The 22,314-nt window shown below is 43.9% G+C and overlaps 1 protein-coding gene across 3 annotated transcripts in view; it reads left to right on the top strand.

Annotated features, from left to right (window-relative positions):
* pik3cb (phosphatidylinositol-4,5-bisphosphate 3-kinase, catalytic subunit beta) overlaps positions 1 to 20,411 on the top strand; it is a 41,366-nt gene extending 20,955 nt beyond the window's left edge. For all 3 annotated transcript variants that reach the window (XM_029517351.1, XM_029517352.1, XM_029517353.1), the window contains exons 3-24: positions 858 to 1,053; positions 2,588 to 2,816; positions 4,248 to 4,474; positions 6,761 to 6,940; positions 7,923 to 8,090; positions 10,464 to 10,553; positions 10,873 to 11,127; positions 11,236 to 11,332; positions 11,469 to 11,599; positions 11,939 to 11,989; positions 12,863 to 13,051; positions 13,292 to 13,413; positions 13,564 to 13,707; positions 13,848 to 13,947; positions 14,335 to 14,531; positions 14,647 to 14,756; positions 14,907 to 14,985; positions 16,037 to 16,204; positions 16,306 to 16,429; positions 16,528 to 16,673; positions 18,502 to 18,634; positions 19,086 to 20,411. In XM_029517351.1, coding sequence (XP_029373211.1) covers positions 895 to 1,053; positions 2,588 to 2,816; positions 4,248 to 4,474; positions 6,761 to 6,940; positions 7,923 to 8,090; positions 10,464 to 10,553; positions 10,873 to 11,127; positions 11,236 to 11,332; positions 11,469 to 11,599; positions 11,939 to 11,989; positions 12,863 to 13,051; positions 13,292 to 13,413; positions 13,564 to 13,707; positions 13,848 to 13,947; positions 14,335 to 14,531; positions 14,647 to 14,756; positions 14,907 to 14,985; positions 16,037 to 16,204; positions 16,306 to 16,429; positions 16,528 to 16,673; positions 18,502 to 18,634; positions 19,086 to 19,223 — 3,237 coding nt within the window. In that variant the 5' untranslated portion in view covers positions 858 to 894 and the 3' untranslated portion in view covers positions 19,224 to 20,411. The remainder of the gene's footprint in view (positions 1 to 857; positions 1,054 to 2,587; positions 2,817 to 4,247; positions 4,475 to 6,760; positions 6,941 to 7,922; positions 8,091 to 10,463; positions 10,554 to 10,872; positions 11,128 to 11,235; positions 11,333 to 11,468; positions 11,600 to 11,938; positions 11,990 to 12,862; positions 13,052 to 13,291; positions 13,414 to 13,563; positions 13,708 to 13,847; positions 13,948 to 14,334; positions 14,532 to 14,646; positions 14,757 to 14,906; positions 14,986 to 16,036; positions 16,205 to 16,305; positions 16,430 to 16,527; positions 16,674 to 18,501; positions 18,635 to 19,085) is intronic.
* The last annotated feature ends 1,903 nt before the right edge of the window (positions 20,412 to 22,314 follow it).

The raw sequence follows: 22,314 nt of genomic DNA, 5'->3' as shown, positions 1-22,314 counted from the left end.
CGTTACTGGCCTATATGTGTGACTGTTTTCATTATGTTTGTGTCCTGTGCCGTGGGGACCAGACTGTCAGATGAGGGGAGGGCAGTGTGACCTTTTGTACTGTTTGCTTAGTGGGCATTCTTCTGAGCACTGGCCTTCATCCAAGCTAAAGCCAGCGGCCTCCCACTGGACTCGGCCCAGTGCTGCCCCTGCAGGGACAAAGTGACACTGAATAATCTGCCCATTAACTTGTTGTTCCTGGAAATGGTGATGGAATGGAGGCAAAATAATGGCGTTATTAATAAAGGCCAATCCAAGATATGAGTTTATAGCACAGGAAGATGAAGTGCGAGTATCTTTGCTTTTAGTCAAGTGGTCAGATTTTACTGCAGTTATTTATAAAGTTTATAGACGGATGTATACACAGCTGTAAGTTTAAACTATTTTCTTAAAGCTTCATCTTTTTCTGCTATGAATCTCACGTCTGTAGCCGAAACTTGTTTTAATTCACGCTCTAATTATTCTTAATAAGTAAATTGGCTTGAGGGAATGGGTTAATGGATATCCAGAGTACAACCCTGAGTTTCAGAGTTTCAGTCATGAGAACGTGGGGGTGTAACGTGTTCATTGTACCTACAGTGAATGAATGACTCATAAAATGCTTTGTTAGCTCTGAAGTTGTTATTTTACCAGCTCTTTAACCTGATCTGTCATTTTCTGCCCTGTAATTATGATTTTTAAAAACGGATTTGTACTGGAAAACCTTCAATTAACGGATAACACCCCACAAAAATGGAATGAATGTCAGTAAAATCTTGTTTTTTGTTCTTTTCTCCCGTTTTTGTTTTGTTTTTTTTTTTCATCCTCCGTCTCTTTAGGTCCTTATGGTTGAGGTGGTGTGTGTTGCCCCTTGCCATGCCTCCTGCCATGACAGACCTCCTGGACATATGGGCAGCCCACTCGCCCCTGGCCGGACACGCTCCGGACCAGATCACCGTGGACTTTCTGCTGCCCACCGGTATCTACATCCAGATGGATGTGCCACGCGAGGCCACCATCCAGCACATAAAACTGGTGAGTGGCACCGGGTGGATCTGGGCGGGGTTGTTATGACACAACGGATAATTTATAAGCCCACTTCAAGGAGGGTTGGGGAATTTATTTGCTTGTTGTGTTTCCTGAACTTCCATTATTGTTCATACATGCATGCGGGGCCTATTGTCCTAATGAGAAAAACATTCTGCAGCCCACACTCACACACTTAACAATTACACACACAAACACGGTCCCACAGTTAGACATTATCTAATGCCTGTGTTGACAGAGGTGGCTCTTGTGGCTTTCTGGGTGTTTTTCATTTGGGAGCAGCTTTTGGTGTCAGCAAGCAAATAGTTCATGACAGCATGCATGACTGGAGGTCAGAAGTGGTAGAATTTGTGGCCCTCTCAGAACTGATTGAAAAGAAGAAACTCACATCTCTTTGCAAGGACAGGTTTACCGTTGAAGTGTGTGGAGGGGGCGGCTGCCCAGCCAGCCCACCAACCCACCCCCTCACCTGCCATCCTGAAGCGACAGGTGTTTATTTAACTACACGGAAATACCTGTATGATGCAATCCAATAACTGGGTCACATTAAAGGCTTTTACAGTGAGCTGTTAACTGTGTCACCTATTTACGTTTACAGTTTACATCAAATAACAGATCAAATAAAGCAACCAGGAGTATAAACCGAACAGACAAATGCAGACAAATCGACTCACAATGGACCTCTAAGCTGAACCACAGGATAATATTTACCACTGGCACTTTTCTCTTAAACCTGAGCCTGAGGAGGCTGTTCTGAAATGGCCTTCTCCACACATCTTCATTTCTAGCTCCTTCTTTCATATTTAACGGTGAGGTTTTGATTTAGATCATGTTCAGATGAGGCCTTAAGTGTTTTGAGTTCACTGGACTGAACGTATAGTACCTGGGTGTACTTGCGTAAAAGATGAGAGATCTTCATTTTCCAAAGGAAGTGTGAAGACGAGGGAGGACAGGAAGGTTTTAGATGAACACACCTTATCAGCTGGTTTATGAATGAGCAGGTTTCAGTTATTCTAATGAAGACAGGGTTAAGATATCAAGGGAGACTAATCAGCAAATTCTCTCTTGGATTTTTCAGTGTGCATAGTTGTGGACAGACACGATCAACATGACCCAAAGTAAACAGTCATTCCTGGTGAAGAAGACATCCGTCGGTGGTTGATGCTTCAGCGTAGCTCTGAAACCTCAGACAAACACAGTGATCAGGCTGTGAAGACACAGTGGCATGAATCCTACCAGGATTATGCTCCTGGTCATATTACTCACTTCCTGATTGGCTCACTCACAGGCTGTGTCATGTTGCCATGAGTCATGATTGTTTGCGACCGTGAGGCAAACACTACATTACTGTCAATATACTACAATATATCACCTATCCGTGTTATTCATTTTAGTTGCGAGGCATCAGCTCGAAAAATCAAAAGCGCCGTCGGGAGTTTGGGAGTTATAAACCTTTCAACAGTTAACTTCTTGTAAACATGTCCATCAAGTCACAAGCAAAAGCACTTCTTCTGCCTTCCAGCTCTTATGGAAGCAGGCTCAGACTCTGCCGCTGTTTCCCGCCCTGGGAGAGATGGAGAGCTACATGTTCGAGTGTGTCAACCAGGCGGCCGTGCACGAAGAGCTGGAGGATGAAACCCGTCGGCTGTGCGATGTCCGGCCTTTCCTGCCGGTCCTCAAGCTGGTGACGCGCAACTGCGGCCGAGCGGAGCGGCTGCTGGACTCCAAAATTGGCGTGCTCATTGGCAAAGGTGAGGCTTTCAGACTGCCCCGTTTAAAAAAAAAAAAAAAAGTGCATAAGAGTCAATGAGAGGCGAAGGTCAGTTCGCTGACGATGCTCCACTACTCAGCACGTTCACCCCAGCCAGTCATCAGATCCTGGGTCCGTCTGTATCTGGCTTCCGTCAGGGTCCCTGCTGTGTGATAAAGAAGCGCGAGGATCAACTGGACATGCTTCTGACACGTCTTCCATCACCCGTCACTTTGCATTATCTCGGGTGAAGATTAGGCCTGTTAGACCAGCAGAGGTGATCGATCACTGCTGTAGAAAAGCAGAGTCCTCTGAGGTGATCAAACATTTTCACAAGCTCAGATTTACAGACACAATACCGAAGAGAAACATTTTCTTACTTGTCACTTAATCTTTAAAATATTGTCCGTATTATCCAGCAATACAGAATCTGTTAGATCAGGAAACATCAGATGACTGATTTTTCAGTTTTTTTTTGTGATACTTGAAACTAAATCCACCTTTGGAGTCTAAGTTAGTTTTTTTTTTTTAGTGTGTGAAAGCATAAAAAACACAATAATAGAAAACCAATCATTTCCACTTTCTCACTAACACCATGTCTACACAGGAAGCATTAGTGGCACATTAGCAGCAGAAGCAGCAGATCAGGAGGCGTTCAGGCGCTGTGGGTCATCCGTGTTTTGAAAACATTCGGAGCACAAACATTGTAGTTGTGTGCATAAATCACAGGAAAATAGATTTTGAGTTGGTTCGGCACTCCTCCAACAGACATATCCAGGATTGCCCGAGTGCTTTGATCACTGCGGACGTCTCCAGAGGAAGAAAGGCAGAGGGGGGAGCGACGGGTGTGCGATTGAACGAGACCCAGACGATATCGATGTTCTTACCTCCTGGCTCCACTTTGGACTGACTTGATCTTTTAAAGGCTTTTGACAGAGTAAAGTGGTGTTTCAGAAGGAACCCCGCAGGCAACAAACTATTACACACTCACAAGGTTGACCGTGTGTGTCCACCCCGTCCCCCGTCCCCCCCCACCACCTCCACCTCCACCCTGTCGCCCCTCCAGAAATACAGTCACACTAACCGGCTCACACACTCACACAATGCAGCTAATGTCGTCCAGAGCTCCTCTTTGAATGCTGGGGGTCATATGAATGTTAAATGGCTCTAAATGTCAACATGTTGTTTTCATTACCAAGGGACTATTGTGCAGCGCCCCTTTGATAAAATACTGAGACAACAACCTCAAAGGAAGCCGAGCTCAAACATTATCGACCTAACAGCAGCTTGTTAGGAGGCTCTGCTGTAAACCCGTTTGTAAAACTAACACACAACAGGTGCAAAATTCATACAAGTTTCTATTGTTAACCTCTCATTGCACATTATTGGAGGAATTGTTACAAAGATCTCATCTTAAATAATGACTTTATAGGTCTCCATGAACTCGATGCCATCAACGACCAGGAGGTGAAGGACTTTCGCAGTAAGATGTTTCGCCTGAGTGAAGAGAGGATGCAGCGAGTGCAGAAGATGTCGTTTTCAGAATGGCTGCAGGCCTGTTTCTCCCCACAGCTGGAGCCCGCTGGGACAACCATCACCGACGGAGTCAACGAGCGCTCGGCCGACCTGAAAGTCACGATCCACTTTGATCAGTCTCAGGTGAGAGACCAGTATCAGGACCAGGGTTTCAAACTTCTACTGTTTTTATAATGAGCAAACTGTGGAGTACTTCCCCTAAAAGCTCTCCATCACCATCATAAGAAAACATAAAAAATGTATCAGTACAACAGCAGTGTGTATTGTGTCAACACCAATTTTATTAGTCTATGCTATAAATAACCAAGCTGACCACTGGACACCAGACCATAATATGAAAATGGCTTACATCGCCAGCGTAAATTATTTAAGGATAAATTTATTTTCCTTTTTTTTTTATTGCTTTTATTAGTAGAAGTAATAATTTGTTCTCGTCCCTGAAGTTGAACAGTTTTGATAGGCTGCTCTCACGTCCTGCATCATAAAATCATAAAGTCTCCCTCCTCACTTCCAGAAACTGTAACAACTATCATCACTATTTTATAGTACTATTTTAAGTACAAATGTAAAAACACAATCTTATAGGCGGAGACTTGGGACCATGTTGTGAGCTGAGAAGACCTAAAAATCTTAAACCCACTAGTGGAGGTATAAAAATATATTATAATTAATAAATATGTAATGACCCCTATTTACCTGACAGTTAACTGCATAATTATGATTGTCATTTAATGAATTAATAATTCATAAACCCCTATTATTTAATAATCACATAATATTTCAATGAGTGGCACTTAGATTGTGATTGTGCCAGATGAGCCACCAGTGCTTCTTGGAAGGCGGCTGTCAGTCAGGAACAGCGATGCCTGATTCATGTGTGCGTCTCCATTTGTGTCATCATTTCTCTAATTGAGCTGGAGGAGGCTCCTCGCTGAGCGATAATTGTTTAAAGCACTCTGCAGCCGAGCTCGTATAATAACAAACCCATTACCCCAACCCCATAATGTGCTGCTGCCTGCACGGCGTCTCTGCATGAATAATGAGCCCTGAATAACAGTGTGACTTACCGCACCACTACAGCAGACAAAACCACCTTGTTAGAGTAGCAGAAGTGGCCATGTGACTCCTCCATCGTGGGATCGGGTGCCAGAGATCAGCCTCCTTTTCTGCTCACAGTTGGCCGCTCCGCAGGACTCACGTGACCGAGCCCAAATAGAAAGTCATGTGACAGAAGGAAGTGGGTCAAAACCATCAGCGAAATTATGCCCCTCTCACGGACAGAGACGCACACTGGTGCGTTAACGTGGCAGCTCGAGGGACCAAAACGCTGATGAAAACAGGCCTCTCCCTTCCTCTCCTTCTCTGAACTCTCAGAACTCTCGCTGTCTTTGCTCCTGCTTTAGAAATAATGTTGTTTAATCATAAGGCAGACGGGCTTGTCCCTCCAGACTCTTGTGTATCAGCTTTGAGCCACATCAGACACACACATACATATAGACTTAAAAAGGGTAATAAAACGAGCCATCTGTGCCACGGCGCTCAGGTGGACATTGACAGGAAGTCTTATTTGGGAGATCGCGCACAATGAGCCTCATTACAGACAGGAAGTGTGGTGCTGTGGTTTATTGTTGTCAAGTGAATATGACTGAGGGTCAGTGGGAGCCTTCCTCCGGGTGACTTCATGAGGCCCGCTCCGTGCTTTACCTCGGCCGTCTTCTCTTATGACTGCTGCATTAGAATCTCAATTAACTCCAATTTCAAAACAATGTTCCCACACTTAAGAGAAATGCTTAATGCTGAGGGGTCAGCTCAGGGCCACCAGAATTTGGCCAGAGCCAAATTTTTTTGTTGTTAATTATTAATGGCTGACATTTTTCATTAAATCAGGAAGTGATAATTCCCCGTAAGGTATCAGGCCAGTGCTGAACTATAGTTAGAGCCAAGCCTCCCAGAACATTTATTACAGTCTGTTGTTTCTTTCAGCTGTGAACGTACACATGATGGTGAGATCAAATGTGTGTGTATGAGCTGTGTTAGCTGCGTTCATTCATTACTCAGAAATTATTGCACTGCTCCCTGAAGGCTGGGTGTTTAGTCTGCACACCATTTGGGCATTCGGCTCCCTGAGCGGGGGTGGAGGTCTTCAGTTTGACTGGCCGTTTCATGTCTCTCCCATTTCCCTGTCAAATACAGTAAATCCATTAAAAAGCTCCAAAAACGACCCGATATTTAGGGCAGCAGAAATCATGCTGGGATTTCTTTTTTTTTTTTTTTTTTTGTTAAATTGTGATGCAACGTACGATTTCAGCCGGAATGATTTATTTTTACATTTATTTTATGATCACAGTTGTTTACCAAAACAATCACTTTACTTTTAAATCTGAAGAATTTTCCTTGCTCGTCTTCCAGGATTCCGCTAGCCTGAAGGTGTCATCGTCCTGCACCCCCACAGAGCTGATGGAGCAGGCCGTGAGGAAGTGGCTAACCACCCACGGCCCCGAGGAGGAGGCGTGGAGGGGTCAGTACGTTCTGAGGCTCAGCCACTGTCTGGAGTTCCTCTTTGGAGACCACCCCCTGATTCAGTACAAGGTCAGTCAGCGGACCATCAGTGAGTGTTGGACTCAGGTCTGTACGGCACCAGTATCATGGAGAATGCTTTTAAGCTCTATATCTGCAGCACCGCCACACTCCTAGGTCAGAGGAAGTCACGGAAGTTAGGTTAGCACGAGCCTTTTATTTTAAGAAGAGATATTTCAAGGTCTCACGAAAAAAAGGTGTATGTTAAAGTTGAAAGGCTTGAACAGCAATGATAAAAGGCTCTGATGTTTTGAGATGCAGATGGGGATGATAATTACAAAGATTGAGGAAGCCAACAATTAAAACCAAGTTTAAACTTTTCTGCAGAGCTTTTTGCTCCTTGCCCCCGACTTATTTTATTATTTCGTTTTAAACAGCCGTTTTCTGCACCAGGCCTGTTGTTATTCTTACAATATGGAGATTTTGGAAGCTCTGTTTTTGGTTTTCATGTCATCCCAACATAAATTTCGAAATCGAAAGACTGTGATAACATCTGATTAATGGGAAAAGTATCTGGATCATCTGGCTGGCTTTCAGGTGCAGTCCTGTGATGGCGTCCAAAAAAAAAAAAAAAAATGTTCAGGCTTCAGAATAATTGCACAAGGCTGAACTGATTGCTATTTAAACATTAGCATAGACAAAGGGAGGACAATACGTGGCAGCTGTTATTGTGAAAGAGATTGTTCCTTAAGAATAAGGCAGCAGAGGAATGCATGACAAAGTGGATTGTTTCCTTCTTGCTACACACACTCTCTCTCTCTCTCTGCTGTCAGGAAACAAAACGTCTGACTTCTGTTGAATTGCTGTAGAAAAAGTCTGGGAAGTCTTAATGATCACATAGATCTCAGCTCAAAGCCCAATAACTCTTTAATGTCACTGTTTTGAATATGTAGGCTGAGCAATTCTTCTAAATTTCACTTTCGATTACCAGCAATTTTCTGCACCTTCAACACAGAGCGAGCTAACATCCATACCTACCCTGTCCTTTTTGCAGTATATCCGCACGTGCATGCAGGCCAAGGAGTCTCCGCACCTCACCCTGGTCCACAACAGCACCGTCAAAGCCATGTTCGACAAGGAGATGTCAACCATCGGAGCCGTGGTCAACCGCAAGTCCTCCAACCCGCCCCTACCGCTACCTCCCAAGAGAAGGCATCCCACGGTGAGTCCACAAGAGAACTGATCAACTTTTTAGTTGGTTCTCCAGGACTAAACCTCCACATATGAAACTGCTCTCATGTGCTCGAGATAGCAGTCCCTCAATATCTGCAAGTGTTTGCCGAGCCGTGTTTCGGATGCGCTAAAGCAGTAAAAGCTTGGTGGTTTTATCGCCTCCATGGCACTGAGAGCAGCAGGTGTGGAGGTTTACCAGGTAAACATGTGCTGGCAGCTGCCACTTGTCTTTTTATGAGCACGCCTGCACTGTCTTGCCAGCCTTTGCCACATTGTCAGAAAACATCAGTGCCTCCTCTCTGCTGCCGCCGCAGGCAGGTGCATTGCTCCTGTCGCAGTGTGTCCACATTTTAAATGTCAGGGTGAATTTAATTGGCGTCTGTAAGCGGGGCTCCTGGAGTTTGTGTTATCCTGATGTCATACCAACTGTTGATGTCCTGCTGGTGTGATGGTTTGAAGGGTGGGTAAATATATCGCGTATTAGACGAGTTATTTCCACCGTATGATTGAGCGTTTTTTGGCAGTTTACAGTAAAAACAGACACCAATTTTACTTCCCCTTTTTTTCTTTTTTTTTTTTTTGATGACTACATCTAAACTGCATGGACAGTATGACGCAGAAGGAGTGTCACAATCCTTGTGTATCATGATTTATAATAAATTCAGGCGTTTAAAATAACTTTCAAAAGTTAAGAAAAGGCGGAGCCTCATTGTCTATAATATCCCATGATGCCTTAATGATGAGGACTGAAACTAATAATTATTTTCATAATTGATTAATCTGGTGACAGAGTGGTTTTGTCTTTAAAACGTCCACATACAGTGAAAAATTACCATCAAAAGTCGGCAGGTCGTGTTTCGAAGCAGGAAAAAACATTTCTGATTTGTGTTTGTTGGGACAGGTGTGAAGGTGCAGGATAGGTTGAGCCGAAGTTGTATTAAAAAATGCAGTTTAATGAAAAATTAATTAGCAGCATTTTAGTGCAAAAGCTTTCATTCAGCAAATATATATTTTTTTTTTTTTGAGTGACTGTAGGTCAGTCACAGTGTCCAAGAAAAATTATGAAAATACTCACATTTAAGAAGATGGACTTGGTGATAATTTCATGTGTTTTTGTGGGAAACTCCCAGCATAGCAGGAGACAGGAAATGCACCCATTAGTCTGCAAGGCACCAAGCACAGTTTCTACTATTTCATCAAACCACCAACAATGCTGCAGTTAATTTTATTTTGATTTCTATCACATCGTTACCGCCTCCTGATGAGAGAAGTGCAACACCTCAGCTTTTCCTGGTGCAGACATGTCATTAAACAGCTCACAATCACCTGAGAGCGTGTCAACTGAAATGAAGAGGCAAAGCCAGAGCAGCAGAGTACAGGCAATTATATTGACCTTAAAACCAATTTAAAGTATATCTTTAAAACCAGGAAAGGCCCCGCCCTGCATTATATCTTTATATTACTTTATACTGCAGTGTTTTGGTTTTTTTTTTTTGAGGCATCTATATGATCCTGAGGAAATTAGATAAAACGGTGATTGGATTCATGCTGAATCATGTTACAAATGACAGATTGTTAGTGTTACTGTTTAAATTCTAATGAGCTTTATTTTTTATTACTGTAATAAATTACTCATGTTAATTTAAATAAATGGGTAGTAAACAGAAGTGCAGCATTAACGTTGGTTTGTCGTTGGCAGCGACAGCGCTCCTGGAAATTTTTCAACCTTTTTGCTCTACAAGTCAGTGTTCACCTTCATGCACAGGAACACAAATGCGGTTTCTGCTTTTAGGTGTTCCATTTAAAGATCTTTAAAGGTCGAATACTTTTCTCTCAGCACACTGAAGGATAGCACCGAGCGCACTGCGTGGTCATCTGAGGCAGGAAGTGAGATCAGTTCTCAGATAAGAACGAACCTGTCTTTGGATGCTTTGTGCTTCCCCGCTGTGGGAGACAAAGCCAGAGCGGAGAAGAACAGAAGGACAGGGTGTTTGTGTGGTGAGGGCTTGTTTTCTGCCTCGACACAACTGTAGTCTCACATCAAATGAGACTACAGCAAATTACACACACTCACATGAGTATTTAAACACATCGGCGCACAAAAGAGGGAGGCAGTGAGCTGCAGGAAGTGTGTTAGTCATGTTTGTAGTCTCCACATGTCATGTGATGCTGTTTGTCCTGCTGTCTGCTGACCCTCGCAAATCCACTCGGCTTGACATCAGAATGGCCTGAATGACCTTCCACATTTGTGTGTGAGTGTGAGAAGAAGCAGCCTGCAGGAGTCCATATTTTTACTCTGCATTATGCTAATGCTGCTCGCTCATTGCAAGTCTCTGTGTCTCCTCTCACTATCTCTCCTCAGCAAGTACAGACGTGTGTGTGGGACGTGTCCCGCCCGTTTAAGATCGTTCTGGTAAATGCCAGCAAGGTGAACGCAGAGGAAACTGCCAAGGTAAACTCCCACTTTGTCCACATACATGAAGCAGCCATTTTCGTTCCTGTCAATAATTCACTGCACACACACACAACCTGCACCGGTCAGTCATTCTCTAAAATGCATATTGTGACTATTTTTGTGATGCTGAGCCAGTTGGGTTGAAATTATAACTGACAGCAGCAACTCCCACGATCCAGCGCTACAAAAAAATGTTATTATCATTCGGAGGCAGAATTTGCTGATCCCAAACGTATTTCTGCCTGAAAAAGTTGAACGCCGGTTTTGACAAGATAAGATGAATAAATTGATTCTCCAATCGTTCCTGCTCGTGCAGGTCCAGGTGAGGGCAGGACTCTTCCACGGTACTGAGCTGCTGTGCAAGCCAGCGGTGAGCAGCGAGAGCAGCGGGCGTTCGGACCACATGTGGAAAGAGAACACGCTGGAGTTTGACATCTCCGTCAGCGACCTGCCGCGCATGACCCGCCTCTGCTTCGCCATCTACGCCGTCATGGACAAGGTCAAGAAGCAGAAATCGACGAAGAACCCCCACATAAACAAGTACCAGACCATCCGCAAAGCAGGGAAAGTGGTAAGAAACCCGCCACATCTGCAAATGAGAATGAGAAATAGCACGACAGCCTCTTCAGTGTTCTTCAGTCTCACTGATATAATAATTCATATTTTCAATGTGATGCAGCACTACCCTATAGCCTGGGTCAATACCATGGTGTTTGACTACAAAGGGCAACTGAAGACCGGCGACATCAACCTGCACTGCTGGTCTTCCTTTCCTGGTACAAACACACACACTTGCTTATTTTAAGTCAGCAAATATAATCAAACTTAAATGAGCTCCTGCAGTGATTGCCGCTGTGCAGAAAATTAAATGAAGTGTGTATCTTCCTGTGTGTGTGTGTGTGTCCTGCACAGATGAACTTGAAGAGATGTTGAACCCTATAGGCACCATACAGACCAACCCGTACACTGAGAACGCTACAGCGCTGTACATCCACTTCCCAGAGTACTCGTCACACCCCGTTGTCTTTCCTCCCTTCGACAAGGTCAGCTGGGGTCCCGCGCAAACCTTTTTTAAACTGCATTATTTAAAATGCATGAAATCAATGCTGTGATTGTGCTGATAATAGACAATAGGATGGGGCCACTGTGGCCTTTCCTTGTTTTTAGTTTTTATTATTGTTAATACTTGACTTCAGTTGAATTCACCCTTGCGGTGGCTCAGTGCTCCTCACAATGGTACCTACAGATTATAATGAAGTGGCAGCCCGAAGGACGTGCTCAGCCTGCTTACTGCACTCAAGCTGGCAGTGATGTATCTGTGTGTGTGTGTGTGTGTGTTCGTGTTCACTCACTTTTACTTTTTTTTTTTTTCCTCCCCCCAGATACTGGAAAAAGCTGCAGAGATCGCCAGAGCGAGTGACTGTGGAACCATGGTGAGTCGATGTTGTGCAAGCGTGACCAAATATTTTCATACACAAAGGCCAAACCCGCTGAAAATACTATAACAAATATGGCTGCCTCACAATCTAAACGGTACCACTATTTTGGGATCACGCAGCAGGAAAAATATTAAATTCTGTCAATTACTGTCTCACTGCCCCACGAGTCAGAAACCCACTGCTGGGCGTGTTACAGCGTGTTGGGTAATCCTGTGTAATGTGGAGGGGCATGCCTGAACTCAGCCCTTTAATGTGAGGTGTATGTGTTAAACCAGGATTATTGCCGACTACAAGTTAGTTATTTGTTTGTACAACGTGTCTCTCTTTGGATTAGTGTACTCACACACCTCCGCTAATGTTATTCCTCTACAGTGAAAGTTTCCATCTCATCACCTGGTTCACTTTTAAAGTATTGACTCTGGTGCTGGTGTTCGGTGTGGTTAGAGCATATACCATGTAATCACTGAGTCCCAGGTTCATTTCAGACTTGGGACCTGTTCTGCAGGTCGTTCTCCTCTCTCTCTCCCTCCCTCCCTCCCTGTTTCCAGTCTGCCTTCCTGCCAATGACTGATTGAAATGTGCCCTTATTTCATGAAATGAGGGCATAAATAGCTCAAAAAATAAATATGACACTGAATTAGACAACAGAGAAGTTGTTCTAACAGATAGTTCAGTGTTGCGTAGAATGGTGTTAAAAGCAGTTGGTGAGAAATTGCCAGATGCTTTGATACACTCCTGCCATCTTGTGGTTGCCTTCAGTCACTACTCGTCTTCATACGCTCATGTTATGATGATGCTGCTACCTTCTCTTGTCTCCACGTTTTCATCATCCAATCACTCCTCCTCCTCCTCCTCCTCCCTCATCAGGGTCGTGGGGGTAAAAAGTTCCACATAGAGCTGAAGGAGATCATGGAGCGGGACCCGCTCTCTCAGCTGTGTGAGAACGAGAAGGACTTAATCTGGACACTACGTTACGACTGTCGAGAAAATTTCCCCCAGTCGCTGCCCAAGCTGCTACTCTCCGTCAAGTGGAGCAAACACGAGGACATGGCCCAGGTTAGACGGAGTATCACTCCTCACTATATAAAGTCTTATCCATCTACAATATGGTGACACTTTTGCAGCCTTGAATGTTGTTAAATGCTAAAAATACAAACGCTTCCAGCTCTGCAATTTGTTTTAAGTGTTGGAGATAAATATTTGTCGAATATGATGACATGGCAGTTTTACATCCACCTTTATGAGCAAAACAGGTTTGTTGGCGGCTCTAAAATAAAACTATAAAATGTGCTTCAGCTGCAGGCACTGCTTCAGATCTGGCCCAAACTGAGTCCCAGAGACGCTCTGGAGCTTCTGGACTTCAATTACCCAGACCAGTACGTCAGAGAATACGCAGTGCGTTGTCTGCGTGATATGAGGTAAACACTGTTTTATTCTGGATTAAAGCTTCCACCCTGCTGTTTTAAAATTACTTTGCTGAAGAGACCATGTAATAATTTCAAAATCCAACTAAGGAAAAGATTTGAAAAGATGAAAGCTAATGAGATCCGTTTTTGTCCTCCCGCCAGCAACGAGGAGCTGTCGCAGTACCTGCTACAGTTGGTGCAGGTGTTGCGATATGAGCCGTACTATGACTGTGCCCTCACCCATTTCCTGCTGGAGCGTGCCCAGGGGAACCGCAAGATAGGACACTTCCTCTTCTGGCATCTACGGTTGGTACAGACTCATTTCTCTGACGTTGACCCAACACACAAGCCTGCACACGCCTATCAGTGTGTCAGAAAGAAACCGTAGAAGACTTGCACCATTCGTCTCTCGTCTGAGCGCGGCTGCTCTCTGCTCCCATCTGCAGGTCAGAGATCCACATGCCAGCTGTTTCAATCCAGTTTGCCCTCATCCTGGAATCTTATTGCAGAAGCTGCATCCCTCATATTGAGATTTTAAAGAAACAGGTGCGTCCCACACACAGACTCAGTTATTTATTGGCTCATGTTTAGCAGTTTCTTTGGCTCAACAGATTATAAGTCTGTTGAGCTGGTTGCTATTGTGAGATCAGAATAACTGCAGTCTATTGTTATCCCTGACAGAGGTGAGATTTATGGTATTTTTAGCCTGTTGCAGCAGCACCAGTGTCACCCCTCTTGCTCTCTGACCTTTGCCTTCTACACTGTTGGCTCTGACATTCTCTCTTCCGGACACTTCTTCCAACTTCCTCATCAGGGCAGCCATTTATTTCACCACGTCCTGTTGTGAATGGCATGCGGACAAGATAGTTCATTAAAGGAGAATTGGGGAAAATAGTCTCTAAGTTGTCACGTGTTATCTCTTCATGTCATCAGGTGGAAGCACTGAGTAAGCTAAAGTCAGTCAATGAGCTAATTAAGCTGGGAACCACCAAAAATGCTCGGAGTAAAACCAAGGAGGCGATGTTGACCAAGGAGGCCATGATGACCTGTCTGAGGCAGAGTGGCTACTCTGAGACTCTGTCAGACCTGCACTCCCCGCTGAACCCCCACATCCTGCTGTCTGGCATCAAGTAAGCCACCAGCGTTCATAAGATGGAGTGTGAGAATCTCTATTTGGATCTTCAGCCGGGCTGTAAAATAAGTTTCTCCCATTTCCTTTCTCTTCCTCGCCCCGTCTCTCCTCAGTGTGGAGAGATGTCGGTACATGGACTCTAAAATGAAGCCACTCTGGATTGTTTACAACAATAAGCTGATGACGGGAGACAACCTGGGAATCATCTTCAAAAATGGAGACGGTAGGAGGGATAGACGGGGACAGAGGGAGGACCGGGAAGGGGAGGAGTCGTCGTACCGCGAGGAAGCAAAATCACTTTTGATCGTTTATGGAAATGAACGTGTTATTTTGGCATTAACAACTTTTCTTCTCTATTGTTTTGTTCTCTCAGATTTGAGACAGGACATGTTGACCCTCCAGATTTTGAGGTTGATGGATTTGCTATGGAAGGAGGCTAATCTGGACCTCAGGTGAGTGTGCGTACGTGTACATCTGTGACTGTGTTGAGCTGTTTGTTCCTGCTCCCTGCAGGGAAGGGGAAGCTCTGGTTGGGTGCACAGAGGAGGGGTGACACTAGATTACCCCATGGTAGTTTGACCTTCAGCCCTTTTAGATCCTAGACATCCACACACACACACACACACACACACGTAATAGCCATTACATCCTAATCAAATCCACACTCTTCTCTCTCTCCCCTCGTCACACACGGACACATCTGGAGCTGAGCAGTGGAGCGGTTTGTTTTGACAGTTGAGTTTGAGGGTGGTGTTTCAGATTACAGGGACGTGGGTTCCCAGTTTGGGCCCAGTGAGGGGACCTCAATATTAAAGCGAGAGACAAAGCTGTTCTGTGATTTTGTGTCGAACGTCAGCAGTAATTGTATTAATTTATTTAAACTCAACTCCAAACACGTCTTCATTAAACATCTGTCTACAAATGAATTGATGAAATTAGTGAAATGTGGAAGTTGAGTGGCAGCACACAGTGAATCAGGACGGACGAAGGATTCTTCTCACACAGCTCTGCGACCTGCAAACTGGCAAAATGGCGGCACCATGTGGAAACAATGAAAACAAGTCTGAGCAATCAGAAACAGATTCAGCTCTATTGAAGTACGTGTACACATGCAGGGAATGAGTTTCTGCTCTAACGTGGCTCTTAAATAAATAATATATACTATGCTAGATGTAGATGAGATGGGAATAAGCGGGCTGCATGCCATCACACGATCCCCCCCATGGTCCTCAGATCCTGCACTCCTCCCATCTGTCGTGTCATGAGCGATGTCATAAATAAATAACTTAATGTCGTAATCTCTCCACAAAGCCAGACACGCTCACATTTAGTGCGTCAGAGTTTCACGACTGTCAAATTTGATTAATATGTTGTGGAAGATGTGGGGAAAAAAAACAAGGCGTTTGTTTGCCCTTTTGTTAAATCTCCTTTTAATCTCATGTTACTGTGGCGTTCCCATTCATACCATTAAGCTCCTGGTTTTTTTTTCCCCTTCATATGCAGAATCGTGCCGTATGGTTGCCTAGCAACGGGCGACCGGGCCGGGCTGATCGAAGTCGTGTCGTCAGCCGACACAATCGCAAACATCCAGCTGACGAGCAGCAACGTGGCGGCGGCTGCCGCCTTCAACAAGGATGCTTTGCTCAACTGGCTGAAAGAGAGGAATTCTGGGTAAGAGGATGGACGAGCCTGTCAGGAAAGCTGCAGCAAGTGTTGTTGTCGTTGTTTGTTCGGAGAAGGCGTGGACTCACGCATGTGTGTCGTGTTGACAGCGATGCTCTTGATCGGGCCATCGAGGAGTTCACTCTGTCATGTGCAGGCTACTGTGTAGCCACCTACGTCTTGGGCATCGGAGACCGCCACAGCGACAACATCATGGTTCGCAGCACCGGACAGGTGAGACCGCCACCGGTTCATCTCTTGTGAATAATTTCTGTCCTCCCGCTCTCCGCGGTGATTCACTCACGTCACTGATCGGCCGTCTTCTCTCGTAGCTCTTCCACATAGACTTCGGTCACATCCTGGGCAACTTCAAGTCCAAGTTCGGCATCAAGAGGGAGCGCGTCCCATTTATCCTCACACATGACTTCATCCACGTCATCCAGCAGGGCAAGACAGGATACACAGAGAAGTTTGGCAGGTGTGTGTGCGTGTGCGTGTGCGTGCGTGCGTAGCCCTGTCGTAAGCCATGTGGTAAATCCTATCATTAACTGTGTGATCACACCTGAGCTGCACTGCATCACTTTAACAGGTGTTCCTATTATTTTGTCCATCGTACGAGCATCCCTGTGTATTTTTAGTTCTGTTTCTTTATTCAAACTACAAACACAACCAAGATTAAAAATCTGCTGAAAATACTGAAAATCATCCAGTTTTATCTCTGCGTTTGTTAGTCAGAGGAGAGGGACGAGATCACCTGATAAATTTTGGGATCAAATTTGGGTGAAAATGAAATGAAGTTGGGCACAAAGCTTTTGCTGCAGTTCCCTCCTCCCACCAGCGGCCGGCAGTCGCAGCTCAGACACCGATGATGAACTTTCAATGCAAGTTTCTGTGAAGAGAAATGTTTTAACATTCACAATAACTTCTTCTGTAATAGAAAATGAACCGCTGAATTCTGTGAATTCATTTTATTTATTTAGTTATTTATTTACTTTGGAACGTACTCCTTTGTCCTCTTTATTATATCAACCGATTCTTCAAATGAAATGCAAAAATTGAAAATCAAGCATATGCCATGCATCATCTAGATATTAACCTTGTCAGCTCTAACCTCTCTCTTATTAATGTTAGTGCTGCTCCGCCTGTGCAGGCTTCATTAGGCAGCACCGCCGGAGCATGCTTTGTTTACCAAGTAAAGATTGGTGACAAAGTGAGCACCCAAGTCATTTGGAGATAGTGGAAATACCCCGTGGTACAATCTGTTGTCATGACCTACATACATGACTATAAGGCGGCTGGCTAAGTTTCTATAGTCAGAGCAGTTAGAGATCTTAATGCTGTGATGGTGAAGTATCATAAATAATTCAGTCTTTTTTAATAGAACTGACTTTGTGTGCTCATTTGACATTTAAACTGCCAAACAACTCAGCTTCCTAGCAGGTGTTACCAAACAGCAGCCTGTATTCTGTCCGAGCAAAAATATATATAATCTGTAATTTTTTTTTAAAGTGGTCTCTAAAAGGGGAAGTTCAGTGATACAGCTGCATCATTCTCTCTGCAAAAGTGGTTTGGGGAGAGTCAGGAGTTGGTACATTGTGTACCATGCGGTTCATTCCTACAGTTCAGTGTATGCGGAAACACGAAGCTCTATTCAGATCTGCAAAATATGCACGAATGGAAGCAGTGAAATCAATTAGTCAGGTCACATGTGTGACTGTCTGCGATTCTGTGACAAGAATAACAGCCTCTTAAACCCAGACAATCAATAAGCAAACACACATGTTTTGATTTTGTAGGTTTTGGGGCTTTGTGTTGGGGGGAAAAAAAAACAGACGACCTTCGGGCTCCGGTCTGACTCTCTGAGGAAGTGTTTACCTGTTTTGATCTCATTGCGGTTAACCTCATTTAACTCAGTCATGAAAAAACAGATACCAAAAGTTGACGTACCCGAATGGCATGTAACACCACAAGCTATAAAACCTCACAGCCGCCACTGTAGTCCGAAGACAGGAGTCAGCAACTGATGTTTCAACAATCGGGGAAAGCATCTCATTTTATTGATTCTTAGTTTTCTTTCTATTCGTATTCGTTATTTCTTATTCTTCATGCCACAGAGGATGTAGTCAGATGGTTTCACTGACAATTATATAAATAAAGCAAAATATTTTGTGTATGTTTGAATTCCTTCCATAAAGACAAAACGATGTGACATTACAACTACAAAAACACACATTTAACATGCAGGCACTGATGATTTAAGAGTTTAAATAAATAATAATAAATAACCATGTGTGTGTCTGTCGTAGTTTCCGTCAGTACTGTGAGGAGGCCTATCTAATCTTAAGGAAGAACGGGAACCTCTTCATCACACTCTTCGCTCTCATGCTGACGGCTGGACTCCCTGAGCTCACCTCGGTCAAAGACATCCAGTACCTAAAGGTATCTCACACACACGTATATCAAATATGTGGGGCAATCAGTTTAAAGAAGGCAAACAATGTTCAGTCACCTTACAGAACAACGTCAACAGGGTATAATCATTTAGGTTAATTTGGTCCTCACCAGGTTTTTCTTTTGAGGAATCACTGCTCTTAATTTTGTCGTCAGACAGAAATGACATTCAGTGATGGACAACTGTAACCGCAGAACCTGCATAAGCAGGAACTGATTACTGCTGGTTCATCATTTAATGGTGCCAGTTGCAATAAATACAAAGAAATCTTTGTTTTAAAAAGGCAAACGTTCGTCTCTTTAATATATCTGTGGTTCTCAAGGTCAAGGACCCCCAGGGGTCATTGAGGGTAACAGTTTTCTGTAAGAAAACATCTGAAGTTAAAAAGTTGTAGTGATGACTAATCCCTCTCCTCTCCTTCGACACCTCCCTCCCCAGGATTCTTTGGCTCTGGGTAAAACGGACGATGAGGCGCTGAAGCAGTTCCGCCAGAAGTTTGATGAGGCCCTGAGAGAGAGCTGGACGACCAAAGTCAACTGGATGGCCCACAATGTGGCCAAAGACAACCGCTCTTAGAGCAGCTACCCCCCTGAGGGGACGGGGGGGGCCAAGAGGACACAACGGAGAAGAGTCTGAGTGTAGGGGAGAGCAAATGTCACAAAGGAGATGGGTGAAATCCACCGACACATAAAGAAGGGAATCTAGCAGAATATCCCACATGAGCGGATTCACCCCAGATACTGTGCTCACCCTGCATCACTCCAACACGGTGCCTCCGGAAAATCCCAAAATTCATGGTCTCGTGACATTTCTGCGGAGTCACAGTGGGTAACATCATTGCAAGTTTTGCACAGGCACGACAGATGGATGGAGCACGCAGCCAAAGGAAGGGAACTGAAGCGCCCGCACTAAAGATGGACCCGACGCGACAGAGGGCCCGCAATAGGAATACGTTTCAGTCAGTTTCAGACGGACGGACTTGGATCTCTGCTCGCACAGATCCTGAAAGGGCTGACGGTTTGACCGCTCCCCTGAACTATTTTAAGCACAGAGGAGATAACAGATGGTGTGGAAAAAGGACATAATGGAAAAAAAAAAAAAAAAGAAACAAAAATGACGACAACCGCCCCCACACCCCACACACTACCCCGCCACCACGTCTTTAACAATGTGCACAACACCCACAGGAAGTGCACCTTAACAGTCTCGCTGCCTCTAAGTGTGCCTCAAAACTTTGGGAAGATTGTAATTTTTTATTTTTATTTTTGGTTAAGTTTTATTTTTCTTCTGCCATTTTACAAATTCACCACGAGACTTCTATGTGCCAGACTACTTCACTGGTCCAAAAAAAGGCTTGTGTGAGGTGAAATGATAAAAGAGAAGGACCGACTAGAAAAAAAAAAAAAATGCCCCGAGCCTTTGGGTCAGCTGTGTGAATCTCAGATCATCGAACACTGGAATGTTTTTAGAAAGATGCATATAAGAAATTTCAAATAGCCTTTTAATGAGCTAAAGATTTTATTTTTAGTTTCTTTTATTTTGAAATGACAATGTGCATTATTTCCTTAAAGTTTATCAAATCAAGACCATTATTGGACAAAGCTTGATCACCTGTGAGTTATCTCTTCCCCACCTGTCTTAGAGTCAGAACAGACCTTTTAAAGCGTCACCCCACTCATGCTAGCAAACATCACGAAACAAACTCACTGATTTAAAAACAACAAAAAAAAAAAACTGATGCTTTTAACACGTTTAGGACCAAAACAGCAAGCAAATGTTTAGCAATTGTACTGTTTATACTGTGTTTTTAATTATATGCTTCAGAATTGAATGTGCAAATATGTGCCGCTCTGTTTTTAAGCAAATTAGTTTATATAAATATGAAGCCGGTATGGGTGGGGTCCAGGGCCAGTGTGGGCGGGGTTTCTCAGCAGGGACATTGCACTGCAATGCGAGGCTACTTACCCCGTTGGCTCTTCGGTGCTCATCCAGTATCTGCATCTTGTATTTGATCTTCGTGCAATATCCAAGTATATGAACCATGTCTTATTGTGTTAAAGCTGGTGCGCAGGCTTAAGCCTAGAAATGGTTTTGGCTGTTGGTTTATGTGTGATGCAGCTGTGTATTGCACCACTGGCCTTCAAATGTCTCAGACACTGGATATTGTTTAATGTACAGGCTTTTATTGTTTTGCTGATTTTTTTTTTTTGTTTGTTTGTTTGTTTGTTTTTTTTTTTCATAGGAATTTTATTAAAGTTATTTTCCACCGTGCTGAACTTTCACTCGTGGTTGATTCTCTGCTGGAGGTGTGGATTGTGCTCCTACTCAGTGCACTACTGCAGATCTGGAGTGGGTGTTTTATTGGAGAGCTATGTTGAGTTCTTATTGATTTCAGACCAGAAATATATTCAGATTTATTTTTGCCTGAGAGCGCAAGTTAAGAAAGTAACGTTGACATAAACATAGACCTGATCTTACTGAGTATTTGAAAGTTGCACTTTACTTTTAAAACTATCAGAACTTAGGTGGGCGTAATGCTTAACTTCAGTGATAAGAGGTAACATGAGGTCACATTGGATGTTGTCATCTGTCCGGTTGTTTCAGGTCACAGCAGCTCAGACACAGGATGCACATTTCTGCAGCGAAGACTTTCGCCAAACATTATCATGATGTTGTTGATTTCGCAGGTCTCACTTCAGTCATCACCAAATAATCAGATTCCATTCTCCACCACCGCAACCAGACCACAAGACTAATGAGTAAGCAGCTCTCTACTGTCATCGTGGGGCTAGTTTGAGTATTTTATTGAGTCATGAGTTTCTGTAGCTGCAAAAAGATGGGCAGTAACAAGTCACTTTCACTACAATTCGGTTTGAATCGCAGTTCAAGGACCATCTTTGTTTATTTAGAACAATTCGATATTCAATCCACACAGTGACTTGGAATCGATTCAGTAACTTTTTAGCCAAAAAATTCAACCAGTGTGACAGAAATAAATACCTGGATACTGGACAGTGCAGCTCAAGTTTCAGAGATCCCTGTTGTATCTTGTAAAGAACAGGGCTTAAAGTACTCCGGCGAGTGTTGTTGGACTGCGATTTAAAAAAAACAACAAAAAAAAAACAAAACGTTTGGATGTCTTCTGTGGACATCACTGACAACACAGTCCATCTCCTCATCACTCACAGCTGAATACAGGTCTGTCTTTCTGCACACACACACAAAAACATTAACAATGAGTAACGTCCCAGTCCTCCTGTGTTGTTGTCTGAAACGGTGGAGTACTAAATTTACAGACAATTTCTTTGTTGGAAAGTCTCCAACAACTTAAATGAATTCCTCTGGTCCAGTCACTCCTCACCAGTTAACTATCTGCCCACACCAGGAATCGAAACGTGCACACCTTAATGCGCGCTAACCACTATGCCATCAATTCTTCACCACTTCAAATGGATTTTTAATCGATATATGTCGTCCAGAATGGCAGTTTACCGAGCATACATCGGTGTAGTTGGATCACAAGAATGTAATATAGATCGATTACTCGTTATTTTCATCACCTCAGCATGAAATGTGGCGTTTGTTTCTTGGTTGCATATTCTGCACTTTTCCTTGACGTGTGATAAAGATGTGACATTTTGTCTTTTCCACAGCAGGCGTTTTGACG

Source organism: Echeneis naucrates, chromosome 13 (assembly GCF_900963305.1).
Source record: "Echeneis naucrates chromosome 13, fEcheNa1.1, whole genome shotgun sequence".
Classification (NCBI taxonomy): Eukaryota; Metazoa; Chordata; class Actinopteri; order Carangiformes; family Echeneidae; genus Echeneis; species Echeneis naucrates.
This window is presented reverse-complemented; position numbering and strand designations above follow the sequence as displayed.